We start from the raw sequence: 23,961 nt of genomic DNA on the forward strand, positions 1-23,961 counted from the left end.
ATCCCCTCAATTCTGGCGAGAGAAAAAAGTAACCTTTCTGAAATACATGTAGAGTTCTCTATTCTCCTTAACAAGGCCTGCCCTCAAGGGGAAACTGTTTTACCAAAATCTAACCACTTTGGACTTTACCAAAGCCTAACGGAACTGGGGGAAGTTAAATGCCCCACTCAGGCTCACTAAAAGACTGGGACCTATCACAGGCCTCTGGAGCACCCCTCCCCCCACACCTCACCACCACATTGCTACAGCTCCTGTATTATAGCTAAAAGGACTGACCCTTAGACTCTGCTGAAGAAGACTCTAGGAAACAGACTGACAGACAGAGAACAGAGAGGTTAGGGCTTGGGAAGCTGGGTTAAAAGGTTCAAGGAATTAAGATGTACAAATTGGCAGTTACAAAATAATCACGGGGGTGCAAAGTACAGCATAGGGAATATAGTCACTAATATTGTAATAACTATGTGCTAGATGGGTACTGGAAATATCAGGGGGAATACTTTGTAAAGCATGTGATTGTCTCCCTACTATGTTGTACAGATGAAACGAATATAAATTAACATTGAATGTAAAATATAATTGAAAAATAAAAGAAAAGAAAAGAAGTCTCCAGGAAAACCCAAAGACAACAGGGGAAACCAAAACAAGGGCAGTAGAGTAAATTTGAGCCTTTGATATTAAACTTACAGCAAACAGCAAACACAGCCTCTATTCTAGCCAATTAGACATAAAACCTCACACTCACAGGCCTGTATACCTCAATTCCTTTTACCCAATACATCAGGTCTGACTTTTAGCAATAAGTCATAAGGCACAGTGAAAGGCTAAAATATAATCTAAAACTTCCCTGGCTGGTGTGCTCAGTAGATTGAGTGCAGGCCTGTGAACCAAAGGGTCGCTGGTTAGGTTCTCAGTCAGGGCACATGCCTGGGTTGCTAGCCAGGTCCCCAGTAGGCGGTGTGTGTGAGGCAACCACACATTCATGTTTTTCTTCTTCACTTTCTACCTTCCTTCCCCTTTTTCTAGAAATAAATAAATAAAGTCTTTCATATATATATATATATATATATATACATACATATATATATATATATAAATAAATACATATATATAGTTCTAAAACTATTCTAAAAGAAACAAAGCTGATTGAAAAAAGAAAAACTAGTTACTACGAATGCCCCAGTAGACAGAACAAAACTAGAATGAAAGCAAGAACAGAGATTACATGCGGTATGTAGCACAGAGAAAATAACAACTCAAAATGAAATGTGCTTAGGGAAAGAAAGTGTGACCCCAAAGACATTTGTTTATACCAAAGCATCTTGAAAGTGTGCAGGCCACAGACAGACATTCTTAAGCAGGTAAGAACTCAGGTAAAGCACATCAAGGTGCATTTTTCAGAAACACACTATATAACCAAAACCAACCAGGAGACAGAACAATATAAAGATGTCAGGAAGAAGAAACCATGGGAAAGCCTCTATTTATACCACCACTAACATGGAATTATGTCTGATTTATGAATAAAAGAGTGTGAATGCTATATATCTGGACAGTGTAAAAATAATCATATAAAATAATAATATAATTAAAAATTGGGAGATGGGAGTAAAGGTTGCTAGTGTTACCTTTGTTAGGATAGTCAATCGATCATTTATAAAAGGAAAACACAATCGATAATTTGTAAAATGAAAACTAGCAACTAATATATACATGTTTTTTATAATCTTTTTCATAAGTCATATATTTTAGATATCTTAACGTAGATTGTGGTTAAGAAACATTCAACTTGAAGTTCAGCAATTTCTTTAGTGTTACTGTATATTCTTTCACTTCTGTTAAAGTAAATTAAATGTTTTTAATCAAAATAGCATATCTAGAATAAAAACAATGTTATGAAGCTATTTCAGTCTTTCTTCCTATTCTGCTTTTTCATATTTTAATTTTTTAAAAATTTATATATCCATCTATTTATCTGGGCCTATTCACTGAAGAACTTATAAATAATCGCCATTACCCTTGCCCGGTGGCTCAGCAGGTTGAAGCATCATGCCCTACACCATAGGGTTGTGGTTTCGATTCCCAGTCAGGGCACATACCTAGGTCAGGCACCTACGAGAGGCAACTGATCAATCAATGTGTGTCTCTCTCTCTCTCCTCTCTCTCTCCCTAAAATCACTAAGCATATACTCAAGGTGAGTATTAAAAAAATAATAATGTCCATTAAATAACAACATTAATTGTATTTAAAGAATGATTTTGGGTAATCTGTTTTCTTCTTATATTATGTGTAATTTTTATAAATGAGCATGCATCATTTTTATAGAAATAATAAAAAGTGATTATTCTTTTTACAAATCTAATGAAACAGTAAAATTAATACCATATGTCTTTTCATTTTAATAACCTGGGTTTGGGGCAATCATATTTCAAGTCTCAGCTCAGCAAAGAGCTGGTTGTATAATCTTAAACAATGAATAAAATCTCTCTAGTTTCTAGCTTTGTCATCTATTAAAATGAAGGAGTTGAACTAAAATGTTTAAGTTTCCTTTCAGCTCTAAAGTTCTGTAACTCAGGTACTGATGATTAAAATCTCCCTATACTGAGTTAGAAGAAGCCCTTTAGATACCATGGAGTTTATTTATTATCTTGGCTATATTGCTTTTGAGGCATGTACCTTACTTCCTGTAAAATCTTTACAGCATTCTTATTTGAAGGCAAAGATGTATAGAAGGAAAATAGAGCCCAATGTCATAATAAAACATTAACTTTCAAGAGGTTGCAGAACAGAAAAAGGACAGATACAAATGGGAATGCAATATATATGAGAAAACCCTTAAAATGATATCCTTTCCTGCTATAGCCATTACCTTTACAGCAAGAGTGGGAAATGATGCAAAGATATTTGAGCTTATGGGAAAATTGTACATTAAAATTAAAAGTGATGGTTGAGGTTAACTATATTGGGTATTTGTAGGAGACACAACAGGCCTAGAGAACACTGGAAGAAAATTTAACAACAGCTCTATGGTCTACTTTGTGTAATTATGAACTCTGATTCTGCAGAATAAAACACAGGAAAAAAATAAATGAGAAGTAAACTAGCACATTTTTTTGGCCTAAGAGAAACATAATGACAAGCTTATTCTGCAAATCAGTAAATAAAGCATATTCTAAGGATGAAAGAACTGAAATAAAAGCCATTAGAAAAATATAATCAATAATTTTGGGCTAATAATTTCCAATGAAATTTGTCAAATGTCTTTCTCTTTTTCAGTGCCTGTGAAGTCTAAAAACCCAAGTTCTTATTTTCTTTTGAGTATTCAACCAAATAAGCCTCTAATTTTTAGGTTGAACAAGAGGCCTATATGAATTATCAACAGAGTCACATAGGAGAATCAGTAGTTGCTTACAACTAGCATAGGCATTTTACAGAGTTATTTGTGAATCTCAGTTTTTGGAAAATGAAGGCATTGAGTATCCACCCATTTATCCATCAAGTTAGCTACCTATATGTACATTAGGAATATAGTCAGCATTCTCTACTGCTTTGTAATATTGCTTAATGATCTGAATGATCTCAGAGTGAAATTTCCACCTACAAGGTGGTTTTCCCTTTCCTGATTCCCAGTGAACTGATGTAGCCCAATAATCCTTTAAGAACAATCACACTCAAATCCTGACTTCAAGGTTTATTGCATTATAATAAGAAAGGTCAGCCAGTTGCTGTCATCAAGAAGATAAAACTAAATGTAATGGAAATGTTTGCTTTTTATTAGAAGCCTTTCTTTCCTGGCTTAGTCCACTTTTGTTAGTTAGACAGACCCCATATTAAGTCCAGGTGGTCTCAGAGGCAACGGACAGCATAGGTCCTAATAAATGACATTATTATTCCTTTGGATATAAGTAAGGACAGCCCTAATATAGAAAAGAAATTAAATTGAGTAATAAAAAGTCTTCCTTATCTTTTATGATTGTGTAACAATTAAACAGCTAAAATGAATATAAATCACTGAAAAAAAAAAGAACTATTAATAAGGTATGGAATCTTTACTAATGAAAACATTTGACTTCTGTTACCACCTGATAAAAGTGTACTTCATTGTCATTCCTCATTTACTAGGCATTTTCTTTAGTAGTGTGATACTTGACTGCCTAACGAGTACCCAGTTTTCAAAGATTAGAGGGAAAAATCCTCCATGGCACTCTAATCGCTCAAACCCACTGTAAACTCTTTTGCAAGTAGATGCACCTACATGATAACTGGCAGCATTTCAAACATCCACACCCTGCAGGTTTGTGCCTGTAAATTCCGGCCACTCCAGCTTTTGAGAAATGCAAATAATGAAAACTCATCAAAAGGCCGCCATAATTCTCACAGCTGACTCCATGGAAGCATTTCTGACTACTCAAAATTAATAGCAGCTCCCAAGGTCTTATAAGAACAGCTGTCACTGAGAAATACACTCCAAACAAATAAGCAATTCACCTCCAAGTTTGATTTGTTAGAGACATGAAGCAGCAACTCTTCAGGACAACCGAGGTGAATTATTAAAGGAGCACCTTTGATATGGCAACTTGAGTATACTACACAATATTTATGAACACCTGCTATGTGCCTAGCTCAGAGCTTGGTACACACTGGCCGCTCATTAAATATCTACTGAATGAGTGAGCAAGGCAGAATTCTTTGCTGGTGGTCCATGTGGAGCAGCCAGTGATTACAATTAGGACATACCACTGATGGAAGCTGCTGTCCTGTTGGCACTGAAGTGCTAAACTTAGAGTCATTGTAGGTGTAAAACCACAGTTGGAAATGTAGTTAGGACGGTACTGACTTCCTTATATTTAGTATAAAGGTTGCAACTTCTCTACATACAATGTCACTTCTCCCAAAGCTAGTGTCAATTTTATTTAGGCAAAAGCCAGTGAAAATAGATTAGAGGACATTCATGTATGTCACAACAATTTATTAAGGTAACATTTCAGATATGTGACAATTTAATATTGCATTTTAAAAGAATAATTATGCAGTTGAACTAATTAAAATGTTTGTATTTTCCATCTCTTACTATGATGCTAATTGTCTCTTTCAGAAACACAGAGATTACAGAAATCTGTCATTGTCATGACATTCAAAAGAAGGAACCCAATTTTTAGTTACTATCTGTGGGGTCTTGCTGTTCATTAGATTTGTATAGGGAATGTATTTGCTTCTCTTTGGTCTCATTTGGAGCACTCTGAAAACTACCCCCTCTGTTTTTTTTAATTTTTATTGTTGTTCAATTACAGTTGTCTGCATTTGCTCCCCATCCCTCCACCCCACCCCAGCCAAACCCACCTCCCTCCTCCACCTCCACCCTCCCCCTTGATTTTGTCCATGTGTCCTTTATAGTAAAACTACCCCCTCTTGAATGAAGTCACAGAGAGGGAGACTCAACCAAAAAGGACTATGAGTCAGGAGATGTGAACCTTGTCTATGCCCCCCAAATTGATGTGACTTTTAATAAAAATCTCTGTGTGTATATGATTTCTCTTTCTAAAACGAAAAACTGGACTATACACCTTTCAGTACTGATGTTTCATGGTGAGCAAATGGTTCCAAACCATTACTACTGAAGTTTCCTTGCTGGCTGCAGAGGAAAGCCTGACGCAGTCTATGTTGCACAGTTTTTGGTGATCAAAGAAACAATCTACTTGTTTTCATCATCTAGGTTTAAACTAGCCTGTTGTTAATTCTGTCAAGAGTATTTGTCCGTGGAAATCACCATCTAGATTTGGTGATATCTCATAATGAAAAATCAACTAATGCTCCCAAGGTGGATGCAAAAGAAATGGCAGGCAGTGTCTTAACCAGTGGTCCAGACAGTATCATTTTGGGGATACTTCTTCCCCAGCTCCATACTCTCAGGCCCCACACCAGATGTACTAAACCAGAATTTCCTAGTTTACGGCCTGCGTCCACATATCTTGGAGAAGCTTCCCAGCTAATTCTGATGCTTTTTTGCACCCCCATCCAGCCTTGAAAACAGTGATTTAAATACTATTTATCAAGTGGAGAGAACAGTGTGACACAAATCAAACCGTGAGATAGCTGGGCCTCTGATAACGTACCAGGTCAGGAAGCTGGTAGCTTTCTATTTTTGCCTACATAGCTGTTTGCTATTTAAAAATTCAAGCAGGCTGATGGCTTGATGCAGCTGAATTTATCTAAGGTTTACTGGATGTTCCTTGTGGCTATGGTTGGTAGCGTTATAATTTGGGTGGTGAGTGGATTTGCAATTTTTATATTAAATTTGGAATGTTGGTTACAAAACTGTTTTAAATGCATTTCAGTGATGGATGATAAAAAGCTGTCCAAGACAAATACAAGGCCAATGGCCAGTTTCTTTTATTTCCCTTTTCTGGTGCTGCTTTGGGGAAATTACTTGGAAAATAAAAAAAGATGAGAAATAGTTCTATCAGCACCAACTGAAAGTCTCATATACAAATTAAATAACCTCTTGCCTAATCATTTTCTTCAGTCTCACTGGTATTTACTGGGCACCAAGACACTGCCAGATGAGAGAGAGAAGAGCTGCTCTAACACAGCATCTTTCATGTTTTACTTGAAGGCTTTGAAAATCTTCTCCCCTCAGCTCTGCAGGAAGAAGGTAGCACCTCGGGATGAGGCTGATGGAGGCTGATCGTGTTTCAAACGCGGGGACTCTAATGACATCATAACCAAGTTATGATGCAGACTGGCTACGCGGCCTGTTCCACTCACCTATGTTCTCACCCCACATAGGTACTGAAAGTTCCTTTAGCATTTATTTTGTTTGTACATTTTAATACATAAAATATCCCATTGTCATGGTTTGTCCTCTTGACTCTAAGCAGACCAACACAAATCTGCTTCAGAATCCCTTAGCCAAGCTGATAAAAGGGCCCTCAACAATGGATTCCAATGCTTACCTGCTTTCACATTCCAGAGAGGGAAGGTGCCCCTTAGGTTCTAGCACTCAGGAGGGAGGGCTCCTTGTTAAACGCACTAAAATAAATTCCTCTAAAAATCTGACAGAGGTTGGCATCTCAAAACCTCTCATTACCCTCTGATCTTCAGCCCTATGTCCTACTTTATTAAACACATTCACAGCCTACTAGACACTCATTCAAAAGGGGAGGAGGGGGAACGGATATGCTAGGTTTTCATTGTTCATTCTGGTGGTTGAAGGGGATGTGGCTTTAAAACAGCGTTTCTTGTCAGTTCCTTGATGAGCTATGTTTTTGGCTTGATAGACTCTCTGAACTGGACTTCACAGACACTAACCATAAACAGTAACTCTGCCTCTTCCATTGAGAAAAGAAGACACAATGAGGCTTTGTACGTGAGCACATACCTTTACTGATACTCAAAAGGATCACACTGATTTTAACAGAGTCTTCACATAGGTAAAGAGCAGAGTGAAAATGATTTGCATGAGAAAATTTCAAAGATATGCTCTCCAGCAGATGCTGCACAACATTTCAGGGTACCTTCAATAACATAGTCTGTCTGAGGCTCTCACAGGTTCTACAAACTAGCTGTGGCACTATCATCTCATGGATGTGGAATTTCAAAACATAGGTTTTAATTCGATTAAGATTCCATACAAGGTCAATGAAGGGGGATGGAGAAGGAAAAATAGAGAAGAGATTATTTTGCACAATATATCAAGAAGACAAATTAATTCAAAACAAAATGGAAACCTACTTAGAATCCAGAAGAAACGGCTAAAATTAAAGAAAATAAATAAAAATAAAACACTAGTTTTAAAAATCTTGAATAGTGCAGCACATCTGGTGAGAGCTCAGCTCTCTTATACAATGACTCTGAAAACAGAATGAGCGTAACACTTACATGTGATCTAAGATCATGGGCAGCCAGTGAATTCTTCTTTAGTTTTACAGAGAACAAAGAATTTAGGGTTTTTTATTCTGAAATTTGTCACCATACAAAAATAATAAAGTAAATTTTTCTTTGGTTTCTGCCTTTCCCAGCCCTCACTCAGCTGCATGCCTGAGTTTCATGGAACACACTGGCTTCTTGCTCTTTTGATTCAAAACTCATTTCACTTGTAATAACCCTAAGTTCCTTCTATTTTCTTCACAAACATATGTTATATCTAATAATCGAGTTCTTCTTGTTTTAATTGGTTCACTACCCACGTGTATATAAAGTGTCCCTGAGAGGGTCTTCATTTGATATCATTCTCCTTAAGGAAACACCATAGTAAATAATTATGCAAATACTTATGAGTAAATAGGGAGATTAGAAGGTTTAACTAAATTGTGGTTAAGGAATTCTTAATACCTTCTCACTAATGGGGGTGAAGGTCCTACGGGTTTTCAGCCTACCCAGTTTCTGTGTGTTCTTTCTTATTCTTGGTTTTTTATAAATTAAATATTTAAGAATAGTTGAGCAATTATCAAATTGCTTCACAGAGATAGTCTGCACATATCAATCACAATACATGTAGATATCTTCAAGAATGTCCATAAACAAACAGTCGCAGGAAAAATATTTACAAAGTACCCACAGGGTATATCCATCATGAAGATTTTGGAAACCTGATAAGGTGATATGCCAACTTTGTTACTAGGCACCATTGCTCACAGTAAAATGATAAATTGATTAATTGTTTGTGGACTATCATAGGAAGCCATAGCTTTAGGCTTCTCTGAGTGAGGTGACTTGTAACTCAGTATGTACCTTATAGAGACTCTCAAAGTTCTAGCCGTGGAATTGTTCCCAAAGACACTGATTTTCTTGATGCATGGAATGCTCTCTCAGAGTAGTTCTCTAATCTGCCCCATGTAGCTCTCAACTCCTTGCACCTAAACTAATACCTGGGGGGAGGAGTAAAAAGAACAGCACTGGACAGCTGTGGGCACTGCTGAGGACAGCTGTGGGCAATGGTGGGGAGCAGTGATCTCTGTCCTAAATGCCTCCTGGTCACCTGATCTGAGAATGGTCTACAGAAGTCCTATGAGGCCAATTGCCTAGCTGACCTAAGAAAAGTACACTACACATGGTTACTTCTGAGGGTTAGATTAAATGAAACCTTCACACTCAATGCATGTATCTTTGAAAATTTTCAATCTGTTACCATAAATATGTAACTCATTATTTGAAAAAAAATGAAAGAAAAAAATCTCCATAAAAGGAACTGTGATAGCAATCCACCAAGGACACATGGGTAACATTCCAGAAGGAAATGTGAATGAACAGGTATAATTTTAGACAAAGTTCCAAAAGATCACAAGCTACAAGCAAAATTGAAGTTTTAAGTAGAACAAATATTCTCTATCTTGGCAAGTATATTACAAACTCTATATATTTTGTACTCAAGCGTGTTTTTTCAATATTTTTTCAGCTTGATTAAAATCTGGACTAGCACTTTTATGACTAGGCAAATTTAATATATATCATGAAAAAATTACCATCAACCATGTTGTTACCCTTGCAATTAAGAAAGCAAGAGTACTCTGTTTTCTACTTACACAGAAATAAAGAGCCCAGTTTGGTAAAGCAGTGAGGTAAATAAAATGTGTTCCCATTTGGCTATGAAACAGTTGTCCATGAGAGGAAATTTTCAGCATTCATCTATGAACCCTTTGCTCTCAGTTTTGTCTTTAACAAGTCCAGTGATTTCTAGGGTGCTCTCAGGCCAAAAGGACCATTTGGAAATAGTTGACTACATCAAGCAGATTAACATTATATAGAGAGCCTGTGATAGTATGCACAATAATAAGAGCAATCATAATTGGTGAATACCTAATAAACATATTATTGATCTCAACTGCCAATAAACACTTAGCAAGTGAGATTATGTGAAGTTAGGCTACACAAAAGAAAAATCAACTTTACAGGAAATAAAATATAGCTGATATTCAACCATATATAAGCTTCACCTTGAAAATGTTATATAGGCAATGTTGTTCTCTCACTGAAGTAAGATTTATCTAGATCTATGATAAGATGCTACTGTATATTTAAATATTTTTTCTTTCATTTTTATTTCTATATTACTGTTTAGAAACAGGAAACAGAATCAAACTTCCTGGGATTCTAAACTCACTTTTGCTCACCAACTGTGTGACTTGAGGCAAGTCTCTTGCTTCAATCACAGGGGAGCATGAATGTCAAAGCACAGCACCACACCCAGGGCACAGTGAGCACTCAGTAAATGCTGAAGAAATCAGAGTAGTGGCCACGCAGCCAAAAAGTCAGTGCATCAGCGCACCCCTCACAGTGTGTAATTAGCAGCTTCCCTTCCTACACGCAGTGTTTGTTGCAGGATCTTACACCACATGGTTTCAAATCACTACTCATATTATCTCTTCTTTTTCAAACATACACACACACACACACACATGTGTCTGTGGGTTCTCTTCCATAACTAGCTTTTTTGTTTTGTTTTGTTTTTATGAGAAACAAACTGTAAGTCACAAAGTTGGGCTCAACATGGAAAAGCGATTTTCAGTCTCTGTCATCATTCAGGGGTGTCCAACCTTTTGGCATCTCTGGGCCACACTGGAAGAAGAAGAGTTGTCTTGGGCCATACATCAAATACATTGTGAGACATAATCACACAAAAATATCTCATAACATTTTAAGTAAATTTACGATTTTGTGTTGGGCTGCATTCATAGCTATATCCTGGGCCACAGGTTGGACACCACTGAAAGAGTCTGTCTTCGAGAAAAGTGCATCTGTGAGAAGTCATCTATGAATAGAATGAAAATTCTAGCTGAGTTTCAATGCTCAGATCTTCCAGTGGCTTCCTACGGCACTAACAACAAAATTCACAACCCTGTATGATGATGATCAAGTCCCTACCTACTTCCCTGCCTTTATTTCTACCACACTTGCCACTTTTCACAGGATTTTTTGTTCTTGGAACTTGCCAAGCTTCCTTCCAACCGAGGGTCTCTGCATTTGCTGTTCCCTCTACTTAAGATGTGCTCACCTCCAGATTCTCATGCACAGCTCCTTTCCAACATTCAGATCTCAGCTCAAATTTCACCCCGCAGGAAGCCTCTCCAGGCCTGCCCCTTCTGAAGTGGCACACGGACCAGCTCTCCTGTCATGCTTTCACATTCACTGTTTTATTTTCTCCGTGGCACCAAACACTATCTAAAATTACCTTTATTATTATTATTATTTTTGTTTATTGCTCATTCTTTTTGCTTCCTGAGAGGAGGGAAAGTGGCTGTGTTGTTCACAATTATATTTACAGTGTAAAGATGCTCAATACATATTTATAAATGAATATATGAATGAAATCAGCTCAATTATTTTCATGTGAAGGTCACCTATCACCTAATTTCAGCAAGTGTGCAATGTTCTCTCTTTCTCCTTGAAAACGATTTTACATGTATAATTATCGCTGTTCATTATTTTTGCCTGGTACCAGGCAATCTCTTTGATTTATAGGTTCACATATTTATGAAACTTAAGAAAGTTTTCTTCTATCTTTAAAGATTGCTTCTATTTGTTCTGAAGTTTTCTTTAAAAACACCAATTAGCACTGTTGGTTATTACTTTGTAAACTCATTTAAATTCTCTTATCTGAGATTTCAACTAAAATGACATTTCTTCAAAGAGCCCAACCCTGAAATAAACTTACAGTAGAAGTGCTCAGCATTTTCTGCTCCATCACATTTCACTGATATTTTTCCTACAAAGTCAAACCTCACTTAACTGTCACATGGCATGCTTACCCTTTAGTGCTAGTTACTACAAGTTCCTTGTTTACTGTCAGTCTGTCCCCATATGAATTAAGATATATGAGAAGACATTTTTGCTCTTGTCCAGTACTGTATTACTAGAATCTAAAAATTGTGCCCACATAGAATGGTACTACACTGATCACACTGAAAGAACTAATATTAAAAAAACATGAGTTATTAATATATACTATATATCATATGTGCAATATATAACGTGTATGTGTGTCTATATGTATGTGTGTGTGTGTATTTATATATATATATATTTTTTATATATATATATATATATATATATATATATAAAATCCTGGTAACGTTTTTGGCCTTCTGTTTCACTTTTTTTCCACCTATTAGTGTAGGAACATAATATGTTAATATGAATATCTGTACAGCATTAAAATACTGAGGTAGTAACTTAAAACCAAGCAGTTAATGAACTGCAAAGCTCGCTTTAAAAACAAGTTGCTTTGCACATTTAATGCATACACAATACTCCCACTTTTTGTTTATTATTGTTTATTGTTTATCATTATTAACTTGGGGCATGAAGAGTACATTGCAGAAACGAACTTAACAACTTGACTTTGAAGAAGTTACTTCTGGAACTAAAGCCTCTTAGGAACACTGAACTGTAATTCATAGCCGAAGCCTCTTCAATTTTAAATATAATACTATTATGATAGCTTAACAACAGAATTCAGAGATAACTTAAATTTAACTGGACTCAAGATTTTTCTACACTTCAAGGGACCACTTTATTTACAAAAAGATATTTCTCTTTATATTGTGCATCAGATGAGAAAGAGTGGAAGGCATGGGAACATTAAGGAAATATTAGTTACTTAATGTAAATCAAATTAAGGTCACATATCTCACTAAATTACTTTTTAGGATGTCATAAGAAACTATAAAACAGCACTGAAAAGAAGGATTTAGGGAAAGCAGCCTAATTAGGCAGAGACTGTTGACTGTTTTGCAGTCAGTTCAACCCCAGATTCCCATAGAGCTATGCCTTGCAAGGTTTCCTTTAGTTGAAGTAAATTATTATTTAGTGAACTAATAATAATGATAATAATAATAATAATAATAATATAATACATTCTCTTAAAGGTATGCATTAATTTAAAGAATATTTTTCTTTGTTTAAAAGTATTTCAAAGACTGATCTTTGTCCAAAAAAACTACCAATGTATCACACCGGATCGCTGATCAAAGCATGAAATGCCCCCTTGCTTCTAAGAATGCCATATTTATTGTCTCCCCTCCATGTTTGATGGAAAATTAACTTTTATGACTTTACTTCTCATTAAGTAGAAGTCTAAGCATGAACATAGTCTTTTTTTAAGAGAAAAGAAAGGTAAATCTATAACAAGGAATTTATTACTACTTTATTTTAATACGTGTCACAGTTGAGAAGTTGTAAACTGATTACAATATTTATTTAAAATTTATCATAAAATTTATCAAAAAATTCATTTATTATCACTTTACTATGACTTTCAAAATCTTATACTCAGAAACTTCTTAAACTGTGTAGAATAGAAATGAAACAAAGGAGAAAAATTAAAAAGATATCTCTGACAGATGAGTAATTGAAATAAAACTTGGTGACACTTATAAGCTCATATCTAAAGGGGGGCATTGATAATGTAATAAACTTATTTACTTTATAAAACAAATGCTCTTAATTGGAGATAATTATTTCATAACTTACCTCCGCATACTTTAACTTCAATGTTTTATGCATTTCTCGAAAACGACTATAACGCCTGAACACAGTCCATGTTTCATCGAGGACAGTAATCTATTAACCAGGAAAATCAAAATAAATCAGTGTTAATTAGAGAAAAAAGTGACTACAATTGTTTTAAATAATTTAAAAATTAACGAAAAGTGATTAGCATGTAAAATTTCTCCAGGATTGAAGACAGTAGTCTAGCTTCATAAGTAAGACGTGTAAATAATAATTGCTCTCTACTTAAGCATGCATCTCTGGTTTTCAAATATGGTTAGAAGCAGCACTGTGACTATGTAAAGTGAGGGACTGATGGTTACCTCTCAATGGCTTGTGAAAGTATCCCTTAACCCTCCACTTGGGTCATAGAAAGAAAATCCCGCAGGGTGACCTCTCTGGGCAGTGATGTGCCCATATAAAATGTTGGTACAGGCCACCAGATGCCATCACAGTGGACAGGAGCGGGGAAAAGTGAAAGAAGAAAAGGCAGAGGAAAAAGAAAGATAGGAAGAGGAGGAAGGAGAAAGGAAATGTGGAGAAAGTAAAAAAAGGAAAAAAATCATTCTGCATCTCAATGATTTTTAATACTAAAACACAACAACATATTTTGCTTTATTTCAGAGGAAGAATTCTCAACCCAGCCTTTCACCCACAGATCCTGTTGAATGAGCTGATTGGGTGGAAACTCTGGTGCACATCATCTCACATACTGAGGTCACAGTGACAAGCAGAAGCTGATAGGCAATGCCAGCCTTAAGAATCACACAGCCTAAAGCACAGGATGGAGTCTCAAATTCCTATGCAGTTCCTACCTTTCTTCCGAGCTGCAGACCCAAGCACCCAAACCGGAGACATTATTTTTAGATGTCACATGGGAACCTCAAATTCAGTATCTAAAATCAGACTTGACATAGACTTGCTAGAGAATACCTAGACTATGCCATCTCAGTGCATTTCACTGCCTACCATGCTATGCCAGACAGATGCTGAAGCCATCTCTGTCCCCTCCTGCCCACTAGCGTGCTCACAGTAGAACAAGTGCCAGATTCCGCTCTCCTTTTACGTCCTAAACATTTCTTAGAGCTCTTCACCATCACCTACATCTTACTCTAAGCCATCAGGGCTCATGTGGCCTCTGCCAGGGTCCCTCCCAGTTGTCTGTATCACACTACCCCCTCCAATGCCTACTCTGCACAAATGACAGAGGAGCTTTAAAAACTTATATCTGATCAGTCCACCTCCACTCTTAAGACCCTTCCTAGTAGCTTCATACTGCTCCTAGAAAAAGACTCATCATATCTTTGGCCCTGGCCAGGTAGATCAGTTGATTAGAGCATCGTCCTGATATGACAAGGTTCTGGATTTGATCCAAGATCAGGGCACATACAAGAAGTAACCAAAGAATGGTTCCACCTATTTATATAGGTGGAATAACAAAATCAATGTTTCTCTCTCTCTCCCCTCCCCCCCTAAAATCAATAAATAAAAAAAGACTCACATTTTTAACCTTAAAGACCCCAATTTTTAACTTAACCACTGCCTGCAACAGCTTCACCTGAAGCCCTTCTCCCCCTAGGTGTCTTCCCTCATGCTGCATTCCCTGAATGAGATGACTCCTTTCCATCTCAAGACCTCTTCATGAGCTGAGTCCCTGTCTGGGAAATCTCACCCCACACTTTAGAGAAACACCCTTCTCAAGCACAATTATTCCACCTGGTTCTCCCGCATGTAAGCCACAGGGGACCACGGGAAAGTAGAAGCAGGAGTGGGGAGAATACACATGTGGATCATCTCAGGGAGGAGTGAGTCTGGAGTTTTAGCTATTCTCTGATTCACTCATTTCCCATAGTGGCAAATGAGATCATTTGGCGTATATAAGGAGGGGCATTTTTTATTTTCATCCTTCTGGTTCTGTATTCATTATTCACAATAACTGTTAAATCTGTGAATAATGTTGTTAAATTTGTGTTAAATTTAAATTGACAGGCTTCTTACACTTTCCTTTAAAAAGATATTTCTATCAGATTTACAAAAAATTAACTAAAAGTACAGGCATCTGCAGCTCTAAGTTTTTTTCAGCTGGTTTTGCAAGTCACTCAAGACTTAGGAACACTGCTGCTGGGAGATAAGCTGGGGGAGCCTTTCTCTCCAATTCTTTCCTCAATGGACCCCACTGAGGCACCCAAGCAAGGCCAGCACAGTCAGCAAGGGAGTGACAGCTTCCTCAGGGCAGGAGCACAGCAATATGCTGCCCTGGCTGGTCACAAACCAGGCGTCAAAAGGAGAACTGGAACAAGGGTGGCCATGGTGCAGCCTACTTGCTAGGAAAGCTCAGAAAATTAATGGAATCACACCCATGACCTAGGAGTAATAAGATGCAGGATGCTCATAGGTGAGACCATCCTGCACTGGGACTTTGGATTCCAGAAAATGTCACCCAAGACACCTAGGTCGCCCTCATCTCCCAGATTCTAATGGTCCCTTGAGCTTTCCTTCTTTCTCCTAAAATTCTTCCACTGTTCCTCATGAACTTATTGTCAATCACCAGGAAAATCCCTATCCTACTGTTGAAATTCCCAGGACTATGCCAAACCACAACCCTGGTTAAATCCAACTGTCTATGTACTTCCAATGTGGCTGAAGGAAAACACACTGCTGAAGGGACTGGTCTCATTTTAAAGACACAATCACTGTCTTCAGGTCAGCCTGGATGCCTCCCCACCAGTCATACCACATTTCCCAATTCCATTCACTCTTTTCTTAGATAATAGTATCTAAATAGTTTACTCTATCTTTCTTTTTAATCCCTCATCACTTCCTTCCCTGTTCTCACTATCAGCAGATAATTTAATCCCCAGTTCACAGAGGAAATAGAAGCAATCAACAGAACATTTCCACAAGTACCCCCAACCAAGTCTACTCATCCACCACCATGTGCCCTGTATCTCATCTTTTCTCCTGTTAGCAAACATGAGAGATGTACCAGTGCTCCTAGTTAAGGGCAGCCAACCTATTCCACTAGAGTTTATCACTCTTCCCTTCCGAAGGGTACTGTAATTAGCAATTTTCTCTTCTCTCCCAATACCAATTTATTCCATTCTCTACTAGATTATTCCCAACAGCATTTAAACAAGCTATTATTTCTTTCACTAAGCTCCATTTTGACTTCACTTTCCCTTCCAACTATCACTCCATTTTTTCCTTCCCATTATTCAAACCTCCTTGAGTTTATTCTTGATGTTGTTAATTTCTTTCCTCCCATTACCGCTTAAATGCAGTCTCATCTACTCAGCATTCCACTCACACTACTCTTACCTACTCTTAACAAGGTCACAAACAACCTCCATTTTGCTAAATCCACAGGCTCTTAGTCTTGATCTTACTCGATTGATCGACAGGATTTGGCGTAGTTGACAGCACCTCTTTTTAACATTTTTTTCATTTGAATTCCAGGTTGCTATATTCTCTTACCTGAATTCTCTTTGCTGAGATTTCTCCTCATGTCTCTGACCTCCAAACATCGAAGTGTCCCAGGGTTTAGTTCTTGAACATGTTTTATTTTTTACCTGCACTAACTCCTTTGGTGATGTTGTCCCATCCTGTAGCTTAAATTTTATTCTGATGACTCCCTGGATGCTTATATCTCTCCCTCGAACTCAGACTCATATATCCCACCACCTACTTGATATGTCTGCCACTTGGACATCTAATATGCACCTCAAATTATTCTCATTCAAGTCACTCCTCTTCCTGCTTCCCCATCATTATAAATGACAATACCATTTTTCTACTTGCTCGGCCCACTAACTTTGGGGTCATCCTTGATGCTCCTCTTTCTCCCATATCTCACATCCAATCGTTAGCAAATCCTTTCCACCAAATTTCACAATATGTATCATGAGAATTTGACCATTTCTCACTATCTCCACTGATAACATCCTGGTCTTAACCATCATCTTTTTCTCAGATTGTTTTTAAGAACCTTCTACTTGGTCTCCTGGCTTCTGCTTTTGTTCCCCTATTTTCCCCTCATTTTTTTGTCAACACAGCAGCCAAAGTGATATTAAAAGTTAAGTTAGATGAGGCTTTTTCTTTGCTCAAAAGGGACGTTGTCCTAAAGTGCCCCTTCGCACCCAGGGTACAAGTTCAAGTTCTTTGACTGACCTATAAGGATCTCTATGATCTGTCTCCTCTTTGTCTTCACTCCAACTACTCTCTCCCTTGCTCACTCTGGCTTCCTTACTTTTCTAGAATACATCAAACATGCTACACAGTAAGTGTGGCCTCAGAAACTTTGTATATATTTTTCATCTTTCTGACATGCTCTTTTCAAATGACTGGCTCACTCACTTCCTTCAAGTCGCTGTTCAAAAGTCACTTTCTCCCTGAAGCCTTCTTTGGATATACTATCTAAAATTGCACCCTCCTTTCCCCAACTCTACTAAATAGTTCTTATTACCTAACATAAATTATATATCTTGTTTTTTTGTATCTCTTTCTCATTAGAATGTAAACTCCAGGAGAGCTGGGATTTTTTGCTGGTTTTTCTCTGCACCTTAGAAGAGTACTTGACACACTATGGGCATCCTGAACAGAGAGTTTGGAAGATGGAGTCCCAAAGTGGACATGTCTTAAATAAACTCAGGCTACTTGTGGCAATAAGCCAGCAACACATTTTTTCATCTCTCTGGGTAGGAAAGCCCTCAGGAAGGCCTCAAGCAGAATTGGGGTGAACTGGACACCTAGGCTGTGGGGACTTTGGCCTGCAGCTCCACATCTGCAGTTTCTACAGATCGTTAATGTCGAACAATTTTTGAAATCTCTGATGAATGAAATGGCTTATCCAAATTTACCTCACAAATTTGGGTTTCATTCCTCTTTCCCAGAATAGTGTCTTTATAAGGAATATCAACTTTTCTACCACGTACATACCAAATTCTGGGGAGGACATGACACAGCTAAGTGATTTCCTGGGTGGTAGATATCAAGGGCATTTGGGTGCAAGATGATAAGAGAGCAAAAAGAAAATAAAATCTCTGAGAGAGCCCCCAAATAACCCAATATACTTCCTCTGCTTGACACTAGCCCCGTGCCTACACTGCGACATGGGAAGCTGCAGTGGTAGGGGTGAGGACCTGGGAGAAGACAGAGAAAGATGGCCCAACATGGAGAGGGCTATTCAAAGTTTCACAGGTGTATATTCCTTTGAACTTGACTTAATGAAGTCAGTAATCGTATCAGAGGGATCTTTGTTTTCACTGTGTGACCCTGGTAACTCCAGGAGTCACACCATTAATGGAGAGAGAGGGGACTCTCTTGAACTATTAACACAGTGTACATAAAAGTTCTCTGAAATGTTGAACATTGAAGGTCATTATTGGTATATTCCAGGGAATGATTTATTTTGTTGCCTCACATCTTACTTGATATTTTATTAAATTCACATTAATAAACTCGCATATAAATCTCAATGACTTCTGCCTTCAGTGTTTCAGTATTTCGTCTAAACCAGTGGCTCTCAAAGTGTGATGGCTGACCAGCAGCATCAGTTTCACTTGGGAACTTACTAAAATGCAAATTATAGGTCTTACCCCACTTACTTAATCAGAAACTCTTGGGTGGGACCCAGCAACTTTGATTTAGCAAACCCGCCAAGGAATTCTGATGCAGGTTAAATTCTGAGCAGCGATGCTACAAATCGGACATGGTCTCTTCCCAAGACTCCCACCCCCTCCCACGCAAACGCCCTTAGCATGGCATTCAGGGCCTTTTCCAGGCTGAGCTAACACTACCTTCCTAACCATAGCTCCCAGGGAATGAAAAAATCTCACACTTCAGGCAACTTGTCAACAAATCAATATGGTGTCTCCACTGATCTTCAGAAGGGTCTTTTGAACGTGAATACCCGGTCCTGACTGGAGAACACCTGCTTGGCCACAATTCCTCCATTGGCAGCATTCTCACTCCTACTCCTTTCTTCCTGGAAGAATCATCCCCGCCTCCAGGATTCATTAGCATGTATTTCACACTTTGATAAGAAGCACACATCACAGGATATTAATTACACAGTTAATGTTATATTAATTAATTTATATAACCAATACTAATTATATAAATGTCTCTGCGCCACAAGAGTTTAAGCCTTTAAGAGAATGAGCCTTTGGTACTAATTGAAGTGGAGGTGAGAGGACTCTAGTTGTAGAAATAAACATTTACTCAGCTGCCGCTGTGTGCTAGGCACAATACTAGATGTTGGCAGTTTTCTGAGAGACGTAGTTAAGATGATTTTGTTTTTTGAATCAGGTAAGGGTTCCAGGTTTAGCCCAGACCATTCAAAAGGGAGAACAAGGCCTGCTGCAACCTTGGTTCTACTTACTCTGTTCTGGTGATTTCCATGAGGTTCGCCTGAATCAGATTTTTGAATTAGTGACACAAAAGAATGATTTTTTTTAAACTACACTGAGAATACGGTGAATTCACTATATTATTAGTAACACAAGTCTACGGAGGCATAGGCAGATTTCCGAATTTTTCATCCTTAGATTTTTACCTGAGTTTGGGTTAAATACAAGGATTACAAAGGGTTGTACTTCCTACTTTATATATACAACATTTATATCTCCCCTTTGTCTGTCAACATGTAAACAAGACAAAGAACATGATGATGAATAGACCATCAGATAGATGATGCCATAGTGGGCAAGGCAACCACAGGTGTGATCTCCCCATAGGAAATGGTCAAACCCCTTCACTATAATAAGGAAAACTGCACACCTAGAGCTGGAGAAACAGTGCATATGAGGTTTGGAAAAACTACACATAAAGGAAAAATAGGTATCAAAGTCCTATTTTGCCCCAGATTAAAACTAGGCATGAAATGAGGGGTTGATGCAGAGAGCAGAGACAGAAGATCACTACAACAAATAAATCAGATCGAAATACTCTATTTTCTTCGATGCTGAGAATGCAGGGCATCATCACTACACATCTTTGAGGAGCAAATTCATTACTTCTCTCTCACGGAATGATTCTGCTGATACAAATCCATCTTTTCTGGGCCATAAAATGATCAAGCCCAACTTAAACACCATAAACTTATCCACAAGATGAACTGCATTTACTTATAAACAATTCTGAATTGAGTGCTTTCCACAAACTTATGTTATATACATATTTCGCTGGTTTAATGGATTGTCAATTTTAAGACCGTTTCTCAGTATATATTTGCTGTGTATATCTAGCTGTGTAAGGAGGAAAATCAACACTTTATATACAAAGAAAAATATTCTGGCCCTCATTTAAACAGTTACTTATAGAGTTCCCTTCAACAACACTTATTTTTTAACAACATTTGGAGGGATTATATCAAATATGTAAAAATAAATTTCCTTCTACTAAATAATAGTTTGGAGGAAATGGTCTAATATCAACCTAGTATATACTAAATAAAGAGTTATGTCAGATTTTTGCAAAATACAATCTTACGAAGCAACATAACTATGAACATGTTTGAGGAAACATGAAATATTTTTCAAATGTTTATATGTTTAGTAATATTCATTAATGCATTACATTTAATTAAAATTTCTTTAGACAACTGTTGCAAGTGGAACTACACTGGAAGTGATAGAAGAAGCCAGCACCCCATTAACCACAGTGATACCCCATAGATACCACAGACTGCCATTCAATTACTCCTGGCTCTGGTCAACCCCTAAAATGGCCAAATCTTTCTGGGGACAGACAACACTGACGATTTTGAATTTCCAACAGGCATGTTCAGCCTGCATGTGCTGAATCTGCTGTCTTTAGCTCACCTGCTCTCTTCTGATCACTCACCTACAGGCCCAGGCTGGATGCCAGGTCAGTCTTTCTGCCGCTGGGAGATAAGCACATCAAAACCCTAATTGCCTAGACCTTCTGGTCCCCATCAGAACAATCCCCCAAATCAGGCAGCAGCCTATGGTGTCAGCTTGCTTTCCTGCATGCTGCTCCTTAAGGAATAACCCCATCACCACTACCCATACCTGGAAAGGCAGACTGCATTTTTATGAAATTCATACTATTCCATCTCAGCAGGTTCACTCTCATTTGGAAATTCTTCCAAACTACATTCTCTCTGATGAGTATTTCCAAATGTTCTCAATTTCCAATCCTAGTGGACAATGATCTTGTTTCACTGAGAAGACTAGGGTCATTCACAACCAAATCCCTGAACATCCTTTCAGTCTATCTCAAAATGATGCTGTTTCAACATATGTTCTCCTCCTTCCTTCAAAACCTCTTCATCTTCCTTATTCACTTCTTCCTGAGAGGAGAATCCCTCCCCAGGTTTGGCCCCAGACTGTACTATTTCCTATTACCAATACATCATCTGTACCTGTCTGCCCTTGGGCCTCTGTCCTGGTGTTCCCATTGCCTAGAATGCCCTCTTTCTCTTTCATCTCCACCATCTTTCTCAGACAAACAAACATGTTAAATCTTCTTAACTGTCTCTTCATGACCCCTTTCCTCTGCACTGACCTAATTTTATCCATGTTTCTCTTCCCCTACTTAGTGGACCCCTGAGTACATGAACTGCTTATTCATATTTCTTATACCTTGGCTGTAAAAAAGAAGACAATTTTACCCTTTGTGACAGTATGATGGACCTGGAGAAATTATGCTAAGTGAAATAAGCCAATCAGAGAAAGACAAATACCACATGATTTCACTCATATGTGGAATCTATGAACTGAACTAACGAGGAAAATAGGGACAGACTCATGGAATGGATGGAGACCAGATGATAGCTAGTGGGGAAGGTGGGAGGGATTAAGCAAAAATGAAAGAAGGACTCATGCACGTGGACAACAGTGTGGTGATTGCTGGGGGGAGGGAGGTATAAGGGGACTAAATAGTAATGGAAAAAATACAATAAAGATTAAAAATATATAGTATTTAATATATATATATATATATACACACATACATGCAGGTACCAAATATTTGTTAAATAATAAATAAATGAATAATGGAGAGAGTAGGGCCCAAAGTCTCTTTTCAATAAATATTTTCTTACTTTGTTTTCCAATTCACTTTCTATCCTGAAATGTGGTCAGTAGAGTGACCTGCATTTTTGTCCTTTCCTGACTTATTAGTAATTGTTTAAAGTTTTTAAAATGTAGGTATTAGGGGAGAGGATAAAGAATTGTAGAACAAAGGAAGGAAAAAATGTTATTTGCCAAATTCCTTTTAGAGAGTCTGAAGAGATGCTGGTTAAACAATATGGGGGTAAAGTGAGTGCAGGTTGTGAAACTCCTAAAAAACACAGCAAGAAACAAAAGGCGGTCTCTAAATTGCCTTTAGAGGGTAGGTCTATTAACTTAAGAGCCTTTTGTTTCTAAGTGTCAAGGGCCTTTGTTTTTTTAATTAATTTTAAATAATAGCTGAATTACAATATACTAGTTTCATACTGATTCAACATTTATATACCTTATGATGTGATGATCACCATGATAAGCCTAGTAACTATCTGTCACTGCACACAGTTATTAAAATATTATTGACTGCATGCCCTATGCTGCAAATTACATCCCTGCAACTTATTTTATAACTATAAGTTTGTACCAGACCCTTCACCTTTTGTGCCCGTCTCCCTACTCCTCTTCTCTCTAGCAACCGTCAGTCTGATCTCTGTATCTATAAGTCTATTTGTTTTGTTTGTTCATTTGTTTTCTTTTTTTAGATTCTACATATAAGTAAAAATCATACAGCATTTGTCTTTCTCTGTCCAACTTATTCACTGAGCATAATACCTCTAGGTCCATCTATGTTGTCACAAATGGCAAGATTTCATTCTTTTTGGGGCTGAGTAATATTCCACTGAATATGAAATATACATATATATATCACATTTTCTTTACCTACTCATCTATCAATGGTCACCAAGGTTGTTTCCAGATCTTAGCTATTGTAAATAATGCTTCAATATGTGAAGGGTGAATATATCTTTTCGAATTAGTGTTTTCATTTTGGGGGGATAAATACTATATGCCATGGTCCTTTGGGTATTCAAGCTTGAGGACAAAAGCCAATGACATAAGCTGGAGCTGAATTCTTCCACTTGGCAAAGGAACTCCCAAAGGTTATCTGGGGCATGCTTGGGCTTTTAGGAGAACATGATTGCCTATTGGGGTATTTTCAGTCATTGCTATGAAATGCGCAATGTGCCTCCTTAGCTGGTTTCCCTAGGGACAGTTTAGAAAAGTTTATATACCTTTCTTTTGGGGAAATCCAAAGGAGTGCTGAGGTCTCAAGACAAGAGGAGACAAAGGAAAAGAGACTGTGTCAGTGACCATCCAGGGGTACTATTCCCTCATTCAAGGGAATAGCTGCCATTTGAATCACATCCAAGACCTGCCTAAAGTGTTCCTGAACCAAGCAGAAATCCCCCCCTCCCCCACTGCAGTGGGCTCCATGAACCAACAGCCCAA

General features: G+C 37.7%; 1 protein-coding gene across 2 annotated transcripts in view; it reads right to left on the bottom strand.

Annotated features, from left to right (window-relative positions):
* KIF16B (kinesin family member 16B) overlaps window positions 1–23,961 on the bottom strand; it is a 301,049-nt gene that overhangs the window by 38,842 nt on the left and 238,246 nt on the right. For both annotated transcript variants that reach the window (XM_024559335.3, XM_053926360.2), the window contains one exon: window positions 13,466–13,555. In XM_024559335.3, the coding sequence (XP_024415103.2) occupies window positions 13,466–13,555 (90 nt within the window). The remainder of the gene's footprint in view (window positions 1–13,465; window positions 13,556–23,961) is intronic.

This window comes from Desmodus rotundus, chromosome 6, assembly GCF_022682495.2.
Source record: "Desmodus rotundus isolate HL8 chromosome 6, HLdesRot8A.1, whole genome shotgun sequence".
Lineage (NCBI taxonomy): Eukaryota > Metazoa > Chordata > Mammalia > Chiroptera > Phyllostomidae > Desmodus > Desmodus rotundus.